The 17,500-nt window shown below is 51.1% G+C and overlaps 1 protein-coding gene across 1 annotated transcript in view; it reads right to left on the minus strand.

Annotated features, from left to right (window-relative positions):
* The window catches only part of LOC310963353 (protein jagged-1a-like), a gene marked incomplete at both ends in the record, with an annotated part of 20,328 nt that extends 16,654 nt beyond the window's left edge, over positions 1 to 3,674 (minus strand). Inside the window, 3 exons of the mRNA XM_083936125.1 lie at positions 1,869 to 1,926; positions 2,317 to 2,757; positions 3,606 to 3,674. Of these exons, the coding sequence (XP_083792251.1) occupies positions 1,869 to 1,926; positions 2,317 to 2,757; positions 3,606 to 3,674 (568 nt within the window). The remainder of the gene's footprint in view (positions 1 to 1,868; positions 1,927 to 2,316; positions 2,758 to 3,605) is intronic.
* Between the last annotated feature and the right edge of the window lie 13,826 nt (positions 3,675 to 17,500).

Below are 17,500 nucleotides of genomic sequence, written 5' to 3' on the forward strand. Positions count from 1 at the left end.
CTCAGGTTCACAGGGACTCAGACCTGAACCACCATGAGGGGACGGGTCCAGACCACAGCCGTCAGGGTCACAGGGACTCAGACCTGAACCACCATGAGGGGACGGGTCCAGACCACAGCCCTCAGGGTCACAGGGACTCAGACCTGAACCACCATGAGGGGACGGGTCCAGACCACAGCCCTCAGGGTCACAGGGACTCAGACCTGAACCACCATGAGGGGACGGGTCCAGACCACAGCCCTCAGGGTCACAGGGACTCAGACCTGAACCACCATGAGGGGACGGGTCCAGACCACAGCCCTCAGGGTCACAGGGACTCAGACCTGAACCACCATGAGGGGACGGGTCCAGACCACAGCCCTCAGGGTCACAGGGACTCAGACCTGAACCACCATGAGGGGACGGGTCCAGACCACAGCCCTCAGGGTCACAGGGACTCAGACCTGAACCACCATGAGGGGACGGGTCCAGACCACAGCCCTCAGGTTCACAGGGACTCAGACCTGAACCACCATGAGGGGACGGGTCCAGACCACAGCCGTCAGGGTCACAGGGACTCAGACCTGAACCACCATGAGGGGACGGGTCCAGACCACAGCCCTCAGGGTCACAGGGACTCAGACCTGAACCACCATGAGGGGACGGGTCCAGACCACAGCCCTCAGGGTCACAGGGACTCAGACCTGAACCACCATGAGGGGATGGTTCCCTGAAGTTCTGGACCCCGGGTCGTCTGCTGTGGTTCTCCGGGCTTTGGAAACGCGGCGCTGCTCTGTGGAATTTCACCGGTGGGGGGGAAAGTGTGTCCGAGGTGACGGCGTCCGCTTCACCCGCGAGCCGCCGGACTGAGAGAGGCGGCGAGCGGCGGCGGCCTGGAGGCAAACTGTGACTCTTCACAACGACGGGGAGAAACAAAGGTGCTACAAACGACACCGGAGCAGCAGCTTTGGAAAAGAGGCCGGATCCAGAATCTGAGCAAACACTCAAAACCGGCACTTCAGCGATGAAAACGGGCCGAGCCGCGGCGCCGACAGCTGCCGACCTCCATCTTTGTTCCCGAGGTCAACGGGACGTTTGTTTACGTCAAAGAAAAGGAAACCGTCGCTCTGCTGCTGCACACCGGAACATTTAAGCTGCATTAGATGCAAAACCAGCACAAAAAGATGCAAAATGACTAAAAATAGATGCAAAACCAGCACAAAAAGATGCAAAATGACTAAAAATAGATGCAAAACCAGCACAAAAAGATGCAAAATGACTAAAAATAGATGCAAAACCAGCACAAAAAGATGCAAAATGACTAAAAATAGATGCAAAACCACCACAAAAAGATGCAAAATGACTAAAAATAGATGCAAAACCACCACAAAAAGATGCAAAATGACTAAAAATAGATGCAAAACCACCACAAAAAGATGCAAAATGACTAAAAACAGACGCAAAACCAGCACAAAAAGATGCAAAATGACTAAAAACAGGTCAGGTCGGATTCTGGTTCTGTGTGTTTTTGCCGTTTGCAGCCGGCGCTCGTCAAACGCCGCGTGTCGGGGCACTTCGCTCGCCGGTGCTAAACCCACCAGGTCAATATTTGCTCAGTCCTCGCTCGGCTCCACCGGCGTGTTTGGACTGAGCTCCACTGGAATGACCTCCCCGCCGGAGCCCACCTGGGCCCAGGTCAGCCGACTTCACACCGGGCCGATAATGGTTCCCTGAGGGACGCCAAATACAGCACCGCGCCAACACTCCGGCTGCCAGCTCCACGCTCTCCTCACACACTCTTTTCTGAATGGACTCAAACGGGCGTCAAAACACGTCCACAGGCGACTGCAAGAGAACGAGAGGAAGATGATGATGAAGATGATACTCACCACCTGAGGACGAGTCGTTGTTAGAGTCCAAGGCTTCGAGGATCAGCGAGTACGACCTCTGCACACAGAGACAGAGAAGAAGAATCACAACCACAACATTTCATCAGGCGCCAAAAACGAGCGCCGCTGTGTCGTCGTCGGTTTCAATATATGGGATGTTTCACTGACAACCACCACAAAAAGATGCAAAACCAGCACAAAAAGATGCAAAATGACTAAAAATAGATGCAAAACCACCACAAAAAGATGCAAAATGACTAAAAATAGATGCAAAACCACCACAAAATGATGCAAAATGACTAAAAATAGATGCAAAACCAGCACAAAAAGATGCAAAATGACTAAAAATAGATGCAAAACCACCACAAAAAGATGCAAAATGACTGAAAATAGATGCAAAACCAGCACAAAAAGATGCAAAATGACTGAAAACAGATGCTGAACTCACCGGCCAGGCGAAGCTGAACGGCAGCACCATCCGGCCGGCGTCGCTCGTGGCTCCGCCCACAGAGAAGGCGTTGCCCCCGAGCACCGGGGTGGAGGCGGCGCCGAAGCTGCAGGGTCCGGCCCTGGACACCTTCAGCTGGTACTCCTTCAGACACGCCCGGAAGTAGGTGTTGCACTCGTCCCGGGGCCCGTCGCAGCGCCGGCCCGTGGCGTCCCGGGGCCCTTCGCAGCGCCGGCCCGTGGCGTCCCGGGGCCCGTCGCAGCGCCGGCCCGTGGCGTCCCGGGGCCCGTCGCAGCACCGGCCCGTGGCGTCCCGGGGCCGGCCGCAGCGCCGGCCCGTGGCGTCCCGGGGCCCGTCGCAGCAGGCGCCGCTCTGCAGGTGCCCGTTCACGTTCTGCATCGACAGAATCTGAAGCTCAAAGTTTCCTGAGGCTGAAGAAACCTGCGGAGGAGACGCGGAGTCAGACACGCCCACTCCGGCTCACCTGTCATACACCTGTTTATATTCATGTTCATATTCATGTTTATTAATTATATCAAATTATATTTGTGGCTCCATCCACTGAGTTTGAGCGTGAACACGAAACTCACGTTCCTACAAAAGTGGAAATACCAAAATATTTAATATAGAACTTTATTTTAAAATTACTACGTTTGTTTTTGGAAAATCACGATTTATACAGAATATTTTGAAACAACATGGAAATGTTCAGAGACAAAAGTCGGAAGATCGTGACGAGAAAAGTATTTTTTAGAGAAAAAGTCTGAAGATTATCGCAAAATAAGTCGTAATATTTTCAGAAACAAAGAAAAAATCTTATTTCAAGGAAAAAAGTTGTTTATTTGATAAAAAGTCGTGTTATTGCGATTTCTTTAAAGTGTTTGAGGTGAAATTATAATTCATAAATTTCATAAAATTCATAAAATTCATCAAAGATAATTCTAATGTCGTTCCACTTTAACTGTGTTTAACTGTGTTTAACTCTGTTTTCTTCCTGTTTAAAAAACTTTAATCTGTTAAAAAGTGTTTTTAAAATCAAAACATCAAAAAAGGAAAAGTTTGAAAAAGCAGAAAATATGGAAAATGAAAAAGTCTGTGATCCACAACATTATGACATCATTATTATTATTATTATTATTGTTATTATTATTATTATTATTAATGAATATCTTCATTAAGTTAAATCACCTTAGTTTCAAACACTTTCACAGTTAAAAACATTAAAACTCAAAGATTTTCCTCTTTTTTCTCAGAAAAGTGAAACAGAGAAACAGCGGGGTGTGGAGTACCTGCAGGCCGGCGCAGAGCAGCAGGAGGACGGCCAGCAGGAGCACGGAGCTCCGGGGCAGCAGGGGCATGGAGCTCCGGGGCAGGGGGAGCACGGAGCTCCGGGGCAGGAGGGGCACGGAGCTCCGGGACAGCGGGAGCACGGAGCTCCGGGGCAGCAGGGGCATGGAGCTCCGGGGCAGGGGGAGCACGGAGCTCCGGGGCAGGAGGGGCACGGAGCTCCGGGGCAGCAGGGGCACGGAGCTCCGGGGCAGGGGGAGCACGGAGCTCCGGGGCAGGAGGGGCACGGAGCTCCGGGACAGCGGGAGCACGGAGCACCGGGGCAGCAGGGGCACGGAGCTCCGAGGCAGGAGGAGCACGGAGCTCCGGGACAGTAGCACGGAGCTCCGGGGCAGCAGGGGCACTGAGCTCCGGGGCAGGGGGAGCACGGAGCTCCGGAGCAGGGGCATGGCTGTCGGGGCTCAGCGGCGGCCGGTTCCTCCTCCTCCGGACCGGACGGGACACGCACCGCTGCAGCTTCTCTCCCCGGAAACAGCTCCACAGAGACGGGCACGAGAGAGCCGCTGCGTCCTGGACCTTTGTCAGGTAGTGTCCTTACACACACACACACACACACACACACACTCTCACACACACACCGGGGGTCTGCAGCGGGAGCCGGTCCGCTCTGTGCCCGGTCCCCCAGAGGAGGCTGGGTAATATGCACCGGCACCAGGAGGGGGCGGGGCCTGCACCCTGACCACGCCCCCTGCTGCATATTAATGAGCCGCGGTTTGGTTTAAAATATTAATAAAATCTGATAAAAGTCAAATTATTTTGCTAAAGTCAGAAGATTATCTTTGAACAGAATTCATGGAATAATTCGTACAGAATTTCTTTTCAAAATAAGGCGCCATGGTAGATCTTTCAAAATAAAAGCCCTCAGTCGTCACAACTCAAACACAGATTCATGCACTTATTGTGAAAATGACCTGATGATGTCATCACCATCATCATCATCATCATCATCATTTTTCTCACCCTCTCACCCCCTCACCCCCTCATCTCCTCAGCCCCTCACCCCCTCACCCCCTCAGCTCCTCACCCCCTCAGCTCCTCACCCCCTCATCCCCTCACCCCCTCAGCCCTTCACCCCCTCAGCCTCTCACCCCCTCAGCTCCTCAGCTCCTCAGCCCCTCAGCCCTTCACCCCCTCATCCCCTCACCCCCTCAGCCTCTCAGCCCTTCACCCCCTCACCCCCTCAGCCCCTCACCCCCTCAGCCTCTCACCCCCTCACCTCCTCAGCCTCTCACCCCCTCATCCCCTCACCCCCTCAGCCTCTCAGCCCTTCACCCCCTCATCTCCTCAGCCCCTCACCCCCTCACCCCCTCAGCTCCTCACCCCCTCAGCTCCTCACCCCCTCATCCCCTCACCCCCTCAGCCCTTCACCCCCTCAGCCTCTCACCCCCTCAGCTCCTCAGCTCCTCAGCCCCTCATCCCCTCACCCCCTCAGCCTCTCAGCCCTTCACCCCCTCACCCCCTCAGCCCCTCACCCCCTCAGCCTCTCACCCCCTCACCTCCTCAGCCTCTCACCCCCTCATCCCCTCACCCCCTCAGCCTCTCAGCCCTTCACCCCCTCACCCCCTCAGCCCCTCACCCCCTCAGCCTCTCACCCCCTCACCTCCTCACCTCCTCAGCCTCTCACCCCCTCACCCTCTCACCCTCTCACCCCTCACCCCCTCATCTCCTCAGCCTCTCACCCCCTCATCTCCTCAGCCCCTCACCCCCTCAGCCCCTCACCCTCTCACCCCCTCACCCCCTCAGCCCCTCACCCCCTCAGCCCCTCACCCCCTCACCCCCTCAGCCTCTCAGCCTCTCAGCCCCTCACCCTCTCACCCCCTCACCCCCTCAGCCTCTCACCCCCTCACCCCCTCAGCCCCTCACCCTCTCACCCCCTCACCCCCTCATCCCCTCAGCCCCTCATCCCCTCAGCCCCTCACCCTCTCACCCCCTCACCCCCTCATCCCCTCACCCCCTCATCCCCTCAGCCTCTCACCCCCTCAGCCCCTCACCCCCTCAGCCTCTCATCCCCTCACCCCCTCAGCCTCTCATCCCCTCACTCCCTCAGCCTCTCAGCCCTTCACCCTCTCACCCCCTCAGCCTCTCACCCTCTCAGCCCTTCACCCCCTCACCCCCTCACCCCCTCATCCCCTCACCCCCTCAGCCCCTCACCCCCTCATCCCCTCACCCCCTCAGCCTCTCATCCCCTCACCCCCTCAGCCTCTCATCCCCTCACCCCCTCAGCCTCTCACCCTCTCAGCCCTTCACCCCCTCACCCCCTCACCCCCTCATCCCCTCACCCCCTCAGCCCCTCACCCCCTCACCCCCTCAGCCCTTCACCCCCTCACCCTCTCACCCCCTCAGCCTCTCACCCCCTCATCCCCTCACCCCCTCATCCCCTCACCCCCTCACCCCCTCAGCCCTTCACCCCCTCAGCCCCTCACCCCCTCATCCCCTCACCCCCTCACCCCCTCAGCCCTTCACCCCCTCACCCCCTCATCCCCTCACCCCCTCACCCCCTCAGCCCTTCACCCCCTCAGCCCCTCACCTCTTCAGCCCCTCACCCCCTCACCCCCTCACCCCCTCACCCTCTCACCCCCTCACACCTTCCTGACTCCAGCGCTGCAGATGAGTGCGGGGGTAAAAATGTTAACTTAATAAGCGGCAGAATCAAACCTCTGTCCTCCCTGCGGACGCGTATCTTTCCCAGAATGCACTGTGGCCGCAGACACAAGCGCCCTCTGTGTGTCGGCGTTTCCCACCGTCCCGTCAGTGATCACATGATGTACGAGAGCGTGGGAACACCGGAGCAACCTGAACACAACACAGACGGCTCAGTGTGCACGGCTGCTGCACAGGAGCCCTTCAGCAAGGCACCTCTGCACCCAGGAGCCCTTCAGCAAGGCACCTCTGCACACAGGAGCCCTTCAGCAAGGCACCTCTGCACCCAGGGGCCCTTCAGCAAGGCACCTCTGCACACAGGAGCCCTTCAGCAAGGCACCTCTGCACCCAGGAGCCCTTCAGCAAGGCACACAATCACAGGTTTGATGGTTTGGGGGAAACATGAACTCTCTGGTTACAGAGTTGCACCTTCCCTCACACTGTCTCATCTACTTCCACGGGTTAACTACATTTCCCAGAATGCATTTGAAACCCTTCAGAGAAGATCCTGCTCCTAGAGGACACTTTAACACACGTTTATGCTCCTAGAGGACACTTTAACACACGTTTATGCTCCTAGAGGACACTTTAACACACGTTTATGCTCCTAGAGGACACTTTAACACACATTTATGCTCCTAGAGGACACTTTATCACACGTTTATGCTCCTAAAGGACACTTTAGCACACCTTTATGCTCCTACAGGACACTTTAACACACGTTTATGCTCCTAGAGGACACTTTAACACACGTTTAGGCTCCTAGAGGACACTTTAGCACACGTTTATGCTCCTAGAGGACACTTTAACACACGTTTATGCTCCTAGAGGACACTTTAACACACGTTTAGGCTCCTAGAGGACACTTTAGCACACGTTTATGCTCCTACAGGACACTTTAACACACGTTTATGCTCCTAGAGGACACTTTAACACACGTTTATGCTCCTAGAGGACACATTAACACACGTTTATGCTCCTAGAGGACACTTTAACACAGGTTTATGCTCCTAGAGGACACTTTAACACACGTTTAGACTCCTAGAGGACACTTTAGCACACGTTTATGCTCCTAGAGGACACTTTAACACACGTTTATGCTCCTAGAGGACACTTTAACACACGTTTGTGCTCCTAGAGGACACTTTAGCAAACGTTTGTGCTCCTAGAGGACACTTTTACACACGTTTATGCTCCTAGAGGACACTTTAACAAATGTTTTGGCTCCTAGAGGACACTTTAACACACGTTTATGCTCCTAGAGGACACTTTAACACAGGTTTATGCTCCTAGAGGACACTTTAACACACGTTTATGCTCCTAGAGGACACTTTAACAAATGTTTTGGCTCCTAGAGGACACTTTAACACACGTTTATGCTCCTAGAGGACACTTTAACACACGTTTATGCTCCTAGAGGACACTTTAGCACACGTTTATGCTCCTAGAGGACACTTTAACACACATTTATGCTCCTAGAGGACACTTTAACACAGGTTTATGCTCCTAGAGGACACTTTAACACACGTTTATGCTCCTAGAGGACACTTTAACACACGTTTATGCTCCTAGAGGACACTTTAGCACACGTTTATGTTCCTAGAGGACACTTTAACACACGTTTATGCTCCTAGAGGACACTTTAGCACACGTTTATGCTCCTAGAGGACACTTTAACACACGTTTAGACTCCTAGAGGACACTTTAACACACGTTTATGCTCCTAGAGGACACTTTAACACACGTTTATGCTCCTAGAGGACACTTTAACACACGTTTATGCTCCTAGAGGACACTTTAACACACGTTTATGCTCCTAGAGGACACTTTAACACACGTTTATGCTCCTAGAGGACACTTTAACACACGTTTATGCTCCTAGAGGACACTTTAGCACACGTTTATGCTCCTAGAGGACACTTTAACACATGTTTATGCTCCTAGAGGACACTTTAGCACACGTTTATGCTCCTAGAGGACACTTTAACACACGTTTATGCTCCTAGAGGACACTTTAACACACGTTTATGCTCCTAGAGGACACTTTAGCACACGTTTATGCTCCTAGAGGACACTTTAACACATGTTTACGCTCCTAGAGGACACTTTAGCACACGTTTATGTTCCTAGAGGACACTTTAACACACGTTTATGCTCCTAGAGGACACTTTAGCACACGTTTATGCTCCTAGAGGACACTTTAACACACGTTTATGCTCCTAGAGGACACTTTAACACACGTTTAGACTCCTAGAGGACACTTTAACACACGTTTATGCTCCTAGAGGACACTTTAACACACGTTTATGCTCCTAGAGGACACTTTAACACACGTTTATGCTCCTAGAGGACACTTTAGCACACGTTTATGCTCCTAGAGGACACTTTAACACATGTTTACGCTCCTAGAGGACACTTTAGCACACGTTTATGCTCCTAGAGGACACTTTAACACACGTTTATGCTCCTAGAGGACACTTTAACACACGTTTAGACTCCTAGAGGACACTTTAACACACGTTTATGCTCCTAGAGGACACTTTAACACACCTTTAGGCTCCCTCTCTCTCTCTTCTTTCACTCTCTCCGGTGTGAATAGAAACCAGTGGAGATAAATGTAAATCACTAAATCCTCGACTGTTGATCCGTGTGAGAGTTTTAGCACAGTGGTGCGGTACCTCCTCCCTCCTCCCTCCTCCCTCCTCCCTCCTCTGACATTTGTATTGTTTCTTCATGTCATTCACCTCAAACACTTCTATTCAAACCTTCACATTCAGAGTCTCTGCAGCAGGAGGAAGCTGCATCCTGAAAAGGTCGCAGATCCTCCGGAGACGTCACGTCAGCGGACAGGAGGAGGACCCGCTCTGACCCGAGGGTACCGGGGGATTCTGGGATAACGTCAGGTTAGACACACAGACGCTCAGTGAACTGGAGCGCTTTCATGTCTCCTGTCTCATGTTTCATGTTTCATGTCTCCTGTCTCATGTTTCATGTTTCATGTCTCCTGTCTCATGTTTCATGTCTCATGTCTCATGTCTCCTGTCTCCTGTCTCATGTCTCATGTCTCCTGTCTCATGTCTCCTGTCTCATGTTTCATGTCTCCTGTCTCATGTCTCCTGTCTCATGTTTCATGTTTCATGTCTCCTGTCTCATGTCTCCTGTCTCATGTTTCATGTTTCATGTCTCCTGTCTCCTGTCTCATGTCTCATGTCTCCTGTCTCCTGTCTCCTGTCTCATGTCTCCTGTCTCATGTCTCATGTCTCCTGTCTCATGTCTCCTGTCTCATGTTTCATGTCTCCTGTCTCATGTCTCCTGTCTCCTGTCTCCTGTCTCATGTCTCATGTCTCCTGTCTCCTGTCTCATGTCTCATGTCTCCTGTCTCATGTCTCCTGTCTCATGTCTCATGTCTCCTGTTTCATGTCTCCTGTCTCATGTTTCATGTTTCATGTCTCATGTCTCATGTTTCATGTCTCATGTTTCATGTCTCATGTCTCATGTTTCATGTCTCCTGTCTCATGTTTCATGTCTCATGTCTCATGTCTCCTGTCTCCTGTCTCCTGTCTCATGTCTCATGTCTCCTGTCTCCTGTCTCCTGTCTCATGTCTCCTGTCTCATGTTTCATGTCTCCTGTCTCATGTCTCCTGTCTCATGTTTCATGTTTCATGTCTCCTGTCTCATGTCTCCTGTCTCATGTTTCATGTTTCATGTCTCCTGTCTCCTGTGTCCTGTCTCATGTCTCATGTCTCCTGTCTCCTGTCTCCTGTCTCATGTCTCCTGTCTCATGTCTCATGTCTCCTGTCTCATGTCTCCTGTCTCATGTTTCATGTCTCCTGTCTCATGTCTCCTGTCTCCTGTCTCCTGTCTCATGTCTCATGTCTCCTGTCTCCTGTCTCATGTCTCATGTCTCCTGTCTCATGTCTCCTGTCTCATGTCTCATGTCTCCTGTTTCATGTCTCCTGTCTCATGTCTCATGTCTCCTGTCTCATGTTTCATGTCTCCTGTCTCATGTCTCATGTCTCATGTCTCCTGTCTCCTGTCTCCTGTCTCATGTCTCATGTCTCCTGTCTCATGTCTCATGTCTCATGTCTCATGTCTCATGTCTCCTGTCTCATGTTTCATGTCTCCTGTCTCATGTCTCATGTCTCCTGTCTCCTGTCTCCTGTCTCCTGTCTCATGTCTCATGTCTCCTGTCTCATGTCTCATGTCTCCTGTCTCATGTCTCATGTCTCATGTCTCATGTCTCCTGTCTCATGTCTCCTGTCTCATGTCTCATGTCTCATGTCTCCTGTCTCCTGTCTCATGTCTCATGTCGCCTGTCTCATGTCTCATGTCTCATGTCTCCTGTCTCCTGTCTCATGTCTCCTGTCTCATGTCTCATGTCTCCTGTCTCATGTCTCCTGTCTCATGTTTCATGTCTCCTGTCTCATGTCTCCTGTCTCCTGTCTCATGTCTCATGTCTCCTGTCTCCTGTCTCATGTCTCATGTCTCATGTCTCCTGTCTCATGTCTCCTGTCTCATGTCTCCTGTTTCATGTCTCCTGTCTCCTGTCTCCTGTCTCCTGTCTCATGTCTCATGTCTCCTGTCTCCTGTCTCCTGTCTCCTGTCTCATGTCTCATGTCTCATGTCTCCTGTCTCATGTTTCATGTCTCATGTCTCCTGTCTCATGTCTCCTGTCTCATGTCTCCTGTCTCATGTCTCCTGTCTCATGTCTCATGTCTCCTGTCTCATGTCTCCTGTCTCCTGTCTCCTGTCTCATGTCTCATGTCTCCTGTCTCATGTCTCATGTCTCATGTCTCCTGTCTCCTGTCTCATGTCTCATGTCTCATGTCTCATGTTTCATGTCTCATGTCTCATGTCTCCTGTCTCCTGTCTCATGTCTCCTGTCTCCTGTCTCATGTCTCATGTCTCCTGTCTCCTGTCTCATGTCTCCTGTCTCATGTCTCATGTCTCCTGTCTCATGTCTCCTGTCTCATGTCTCATGTCTCATGTCTCATGTCTCATGTCTCATGTCTCATGTCTCATGTCGCCTGTCTCATGTCTCCTGTCTCCTGTCTCCTGTCTCCTGTCTCCTGTCTCATGTCTCATGTCTCCTGTCTCCTGTCTCATGTCTCATGTCTCATGTCTCCTGTCTCATGTCTCCTGTCTCATGTCTCATGTCTCCTGTTTCATGTCTCCTGTCTCCTGTCTCCTGTCTCCTGTCTCATGTCTCCTGTCTCCTGTCTCATGTCTCCTGTCTCCTGTCTCATGTCTCATGTCTCCGTTCTCATGTTTCATGTCTCCTGTCTCATGTCTCATGTCTCCTGTCTCCTGTCTCCTGTCTCATGTCTCCTGTCTCCTGTCTCCTGTCTCATGTCTCATGTCTCCTGTCTCATGTCTCATGTCTCCTGTCTCATGTCTCCTGTCTCCTGTCTCATGTCTCATGTCTCCTGTCTCATGTCTCATGTCTCATGTCTCCTGTCTCATGTCTCATGTTTCATGTCTCCTGTCTCATGTCTCATGTCTCCTGTCTCCTGTCTCATGTCTCATGTCGCCTGTCTCCTCTCTCCTGTCTCATGTCTCATGTCTCCTGTCTCATGTCTCATGTCTCCTGTCTCATGTCTCCTGTCTCATGTCTCCTGTCTCATGTCTCCTGTCTCCTGTCTCATGTCTCATGTCTCCTGTCTCATGTCTCATGTCTCCTGTCTCCTGTCTCATGTCTCATGTCTCATGTCTCCTGTCTCCTGTCTCATGTCTCATGTCTCATGTCTCATGTCCTCTTACTTAAGTGAATCTCTTCTACTCTTCTAACTTCTCCTTCCTGAAGTTTCTCTGTGACGTCCATAAAACTCTTGTTATCCGCGTCACCGGTGTCCGTGAACTGCAGTCACACGGCATCATGTTGACATAATGCTACAATGACGCTAGCTCGCTGATTGTAAATCACTCTATTCGCCAACACCACGAAGCAACAGGCAGATTCATGCAGCCGAAGCTGAGCTAGAAGCTAGTTTAGCCAGCTAGCTGTAACTTAGCTACGCTGCATGGATCTGGTGACGGTTGCTTCCTAACGTTAGCTGATGAAGTCGTTCAAAAACTGGCGAGTCAGTCAGGAGTCTGGACGAATCAGCTGATGTTATCTGCTCAATACAGGATGTTGCTACGTCAGCTAGCATCACGATCATATTTACAATAATGCTAGCTCACTGTTTATCAATCACTCCATCAGCCAACGCCACGAAGCAACCGACGCCAGATTTGTGCAGCCGAGACACAGATCGCTTAGGTTTCAATGAGCTAACATTAGAAATAGAAATACAGCCTGCTTGTTTTTAATGTATTGATTTTTTGTTGTATTACTGTATGTTGTGTCTTTGAATACCTTGGTAAAGCGCTATACAAATAAAATGTATTATTATCAAGAAGCTAACGTTAGCCAGCTAGCTGTAACTTAGCTACGCTGCATGGATCTGGCGTTGGCCGCTTCCTAACGTTAGCTGATGAAGTCGTTTACGAGCGGCGAGCGATTCAGGAGTCTGGACGAATCAGCTGACGTCATCCACTCAAGACCGGATGTTGCTACGTCAGCTAGCATCACGATCATATTTACAATAATGCTAGCTCACTGTTTATCAATCACTCTATCAGCCAACGCCACGAAGCAACCGACGCCAGATTTGTGCAGCCGAGACACAGACCGCTTATGTTTCACTGAGCTAACTGAGCGACCTGCACACCAGTGATCTAGTGTCAGATTTCCATGTTTTCCTCAATAAAACCACACACAGTTGGTAAACCATGAAAATTAGGTTTTATCCAGTTGCAGCTTTTATGTTTTAGAACATTTTTGCTGAATAACTTGACGTAAAAGTCAAATATCTGCTGGAACACGACAGAGGCGACCTTTAAAGACTTTAATGTTAAATAACGGACCTGAGGTAAGAGTTTCTGTTTGGGTCGAAGGCCTCGGCTGTAACTCGTACCGTCTGCCCCGTCTCCTCTCACTGAGTCATCTCAGAGCAAAAGCCCATAAAAGTGTGCAGCTGAACCGTTCTCCCATGATGCCCCGGGGGGACAATCAGGAGCGTAACGGACCGTGGGCTTCAAAGAGCTGCCAGAACGACCAGCGACGTAATTACAAAGCTCTGCTGCTTTAAGAGCTGTTTGATCGCTGCAGATACCTGAGGAACCAACGTCTGCAGCTCTGCGCTCAACGCTAATGTCACAGCATCGCTCATCTAAGGTTTCACTATGGAGACACGCATCCGGACCCGGGACACGCGTCTGGACCCGGGACACGCATCTGGATCCGGGACACGCATCTGGACCCGGGACACGCATCTGGACCCGGGACACGCATCTGGACCCGGGACACGCATCTGGATCCGGGACACGCATCTGGACCCGGGACACGCATCTGGACCCGGGACACGCATCTGGACCCGGGACACGCATCTGGACCCGGGACACGCGTCTGGACCCGGGACACGCATCTGGACCCGGGACACGCATCTGGACCCGGGACACGCATCTGGACCCGGGACACGCGTCTGGACCCGGGACATGCATCTGGACCTGTATCTGGACCCGAGACACGCGTCTGGACCCATGTCTAGACCCGGGACACGCATCTGGACCCGAGACACGCGTCTGGACCCGCGTCTGGACCCGCGTCTGGACCCGAGACACGCTTCTGGATGCGCATCTGGACCCGGGACACACGCCTGGACCTGTATCTGGACCCAAGTCTCAAATCTGGACCTACAAGTCTCAAATCTGGACCCTGACCTGCAGGCCACGGCAGCGTGCACCCCCACCCCCCTGCGCTCAGACCTGCGTGCGCCCGACTGCCCTCCTTCACCCTGCGACTGATCCCGGTGAAAAGGCAGCTCCTGATCTGGGGAACAACGGGGAACAAACCCTCCTCAGTGAAGGACTCACATTGTTCCTCCTCCCTCTCCCCAAAGAAAACACTCACTAAAGTCTCATTTGTGTCCACTTCTCCTCGGCGGGCGTGGCGTCGGACGGCGCCCCTGCGTGTCGCTGAAAGGATGACGAGCGCTTAATTGAGTGTGCTAATTGACGGGTGAAAGGAGCCGGGGGGCAGATGTGGCGTGAAACCCGCGGCTCTTTCTAAAGAATACAAATCAGGTCCATTCTCCGCTCGCCGGGACACTCAATTATCCTTTTCAGGGGGCGGGTGGACAGATGGTGTCCACGCTGAGAGCTGCACGGAGGCCGGCGCTGCCTCTTCAGGGGCGACGGGCCTTTTATTGGCTATTCATGACGTTCAGGGTCTCAAAAGGAACAATGAGGACCGGGACGTGGATCGGAAGAGAGAGAGAGAGAGAGGCGGAGGTTTGGGTTCAGGGTTCAGGGCGTGGTGTGGCGTCCGTTACACTTGGAGCTGAAGAGAGAGGAGAATGGAAACGCTGGAGGGCGAGTTCACCTGGAGGAGGAGGAGGGAGAGTCGTGTTCACCTGGAGGAGGAGGAGGAGGAGGAGGGAGAGTCGTGTTCACCTGGAGGAGGAGGAGGGAGAGTCGTGTTCACCTGGAGGAGGAGGAGGAGGAGGGAGAGTCGTGTTCACCTGGAGGAGGAGGGAGAGTCGGCGTGGCGTAACTTCAGGGAGAAGTTCGTGATCCAAAGATGCGTTCGTGTCTCCTGGAACTTGGAGTCGATCCGGCGCAGTCGCCAGAATTCTTTTCCCTATCATTTCTACGTTTCTGCAAACCACAGAAACGTCGGTATTTAACGTTTGTGGAACCTTGATCCAGGTCCAGTTTGCCAACAAGTCCAGCATCCAGTCCCAGTCGGTTCAAACACGGAGAAGTTCGATGAGTGGCAGAGGGAAAGGCGGCGCAGCGGCACTTCTGATGAACTGAGTTCTGTAGGTCCACACAAAAAACAGACTCGCTCCTGTGAGCTTCCCCTTGTTGAGCCACCATGGCTCCACATTACTCCTCAAAGTTCGGCCAGGTCTGGGTCCGTCTCAGGTACCGGAGGAGGCAAACCTCCCGGCAGAGACGACGTAGGAGAAGTGTTGCTCTGCGACTCGTCCTGGATGAACCCAGTCGATGTTTCCTCGTTCGTAGCCGTTCCAAACAAAAAGGACTATGAGATCTGCTTCTTCAAGGACGCTCCTCTGCGCCGGGACCTCGGGGTTCAGGCCTTGAACGCCTCGGACTCCAGGTGCAGAGGCTGGGCAGTTGAACCCTCGATCCAAACAGACGTGATAAATGTGGTGGTTAAATTCTGGACCGGCCGCATACCTGACCAGGACATCGAACTGTAGTACGTAGAATCAAACTCTGTCTGAAGAGAGATTCAGACGGACACTTCCTCCAGGGTACTCTGGACGGGACCGGATCCCCCAGGCCCGACGGCCAGGATCCGATTTGCAGACTTCAGCTCTACGATCCAGAGACGCCTGCTGATCCAGAACCTGCTCCACCTCAACGTCTGATCCGTCTCCTCCACAACTTCCTCACCGACAGACGACAGACGGGCGAGTAAACACACCTCACCTCCACCACCGGAGCCCCACAGGGCTGCGTCCCGGGCCCCTTCCTGTACCCCCTTTACACACAAACGCTTGGACCCACCCCTCACCCAACACCAAGTTCCTCAAATACGCAGATGACGCTCTGGTGCTCCTCACAGACTAAATGGTGCACGTTACTGGGAACGACCCAACGAGAGATCGGACACTAAGACTGATGTGTGTGTGCGTCCAGCATCACGTAAACACACGGAGCTCGAGGCAGAGGCCGTGGGTTCGACTCCGATCTGCGGCCCTTTACTGCGTGTCTCCCCCTCTCTCTCTCACCCCATTTCCTGTCTATCCTACAAAATAAAAGGTTTGAAAACTGCCAAAAAAATTATCTTAAAAAAAAGAGAAATCCAGACTTCAGAGTAAAACTGGGACGCACCAGAACGGCTTTACTGTCATTTTTATTTTCTATTGACAAACAAACAAACAAACTTAGACCTGTAGGCGACGTACCGGACTTTCCTCTGACTCCAGAACCAAATTCTGGATGTTCATGATTTTGTCATTTTGCATCTTTTTGTGCTGGTTTTGCATCTATTTTTAGTCATTTTTCATCTTTTTGTGGTGGTTTTGCATCTATTTTTAGTCATTTTGCATCTTTTTGTGGTGGTTTTGCATCTATTTTTAGTCATTTTGCATCTTTTTGTGCTGGTTTTGCATCTATTTTTAGTCATTTTGCATCTTTTTGTGCTGGTTTTGCATCTATTTTTAGTCATTTTGCATCTTTTTGTGGTGGTTTTGCATCTATTTTTAGTCATTTTTCATCTTTTTGTGGTGGTTTTGCATCTATTTTTAGTCATTTTGCATCTTTTTGTGTTGGTTTTGCATCTATTTTTAGTCATTTTGCATCTTTTTGTGCTGGTTTTGCATCTATTTTTAGTCATTTTGCATCTTTTTTTTCTGGTTTTGCATCTATTTTTAGTCATTTTGCATCTTTGTGTGGTGGTTTTGCATCTATTTTTAGTCATTTTGCATCTTTTTGTGCTGGTTTTGCATCTATTTTTAATCATTTTGCATCTTTTTGTGCTGGGTTTGCATCTATTTTTAGTCATTTTGCATCTTTTTGTGGTGGTTTTGCATCTATTTTTAGTCATTTTTCATCTTTTTGTGGTGGTTTTGCATCTATTTTTAGTCATTTTGCATCTTTTTGTGTTGGTTTTGCATCTATTTTTAGTCATTTTGCATCTTTTTGTGCTGGTTTTGCATCTATTTTTAGTCATTTTGCATCTTTTTTTTCTGGTTTTGCATCTATTTTTAGTCATTTTGCATCTTTTTGTGGTGGTTTTGCATCTATTTTTAGTCATTTTGCATCTTTTTGTGCTGGTTTTGCATCTATTTTTAGTCATTTTCCATCTTTTTGTGCTGGTTTTGGATCATTTGTAGTGGTTCTGAGTGTGATTTTGATGTTTTCTGTACTTCTGTCGTGTCTCTGTGTCTCTGCAGACGCTCACTGATCGATCCGTGATAATCGACATTATTTAAATCTGAATCTGATCCGTTTCTGTCATCGTTGTGTCTTTGTCTGTATTGTGTTCATCTGATTGGTGAGGGACACACACACACACACACACACTCTTACCCCTCCTCAGGCTGAAGTCTTTTATAACTTTTGTAACAGCAGCGACACAAAGGAGAAGTTGGAGGGGTCGGGGGGGGGGGGGGGGGGGGGC

This window comes from Echiichthys vipera (genome assembly GCF_963691815.1).
Source record: "Echiichthys vipera genome assembly, chromosome: 2".
NCBI lineage: Eukaryota > Metazoa > Chordata > Actinopteri > Perciformes > Trachinidae > Echiichthys > Echiichthys vipera.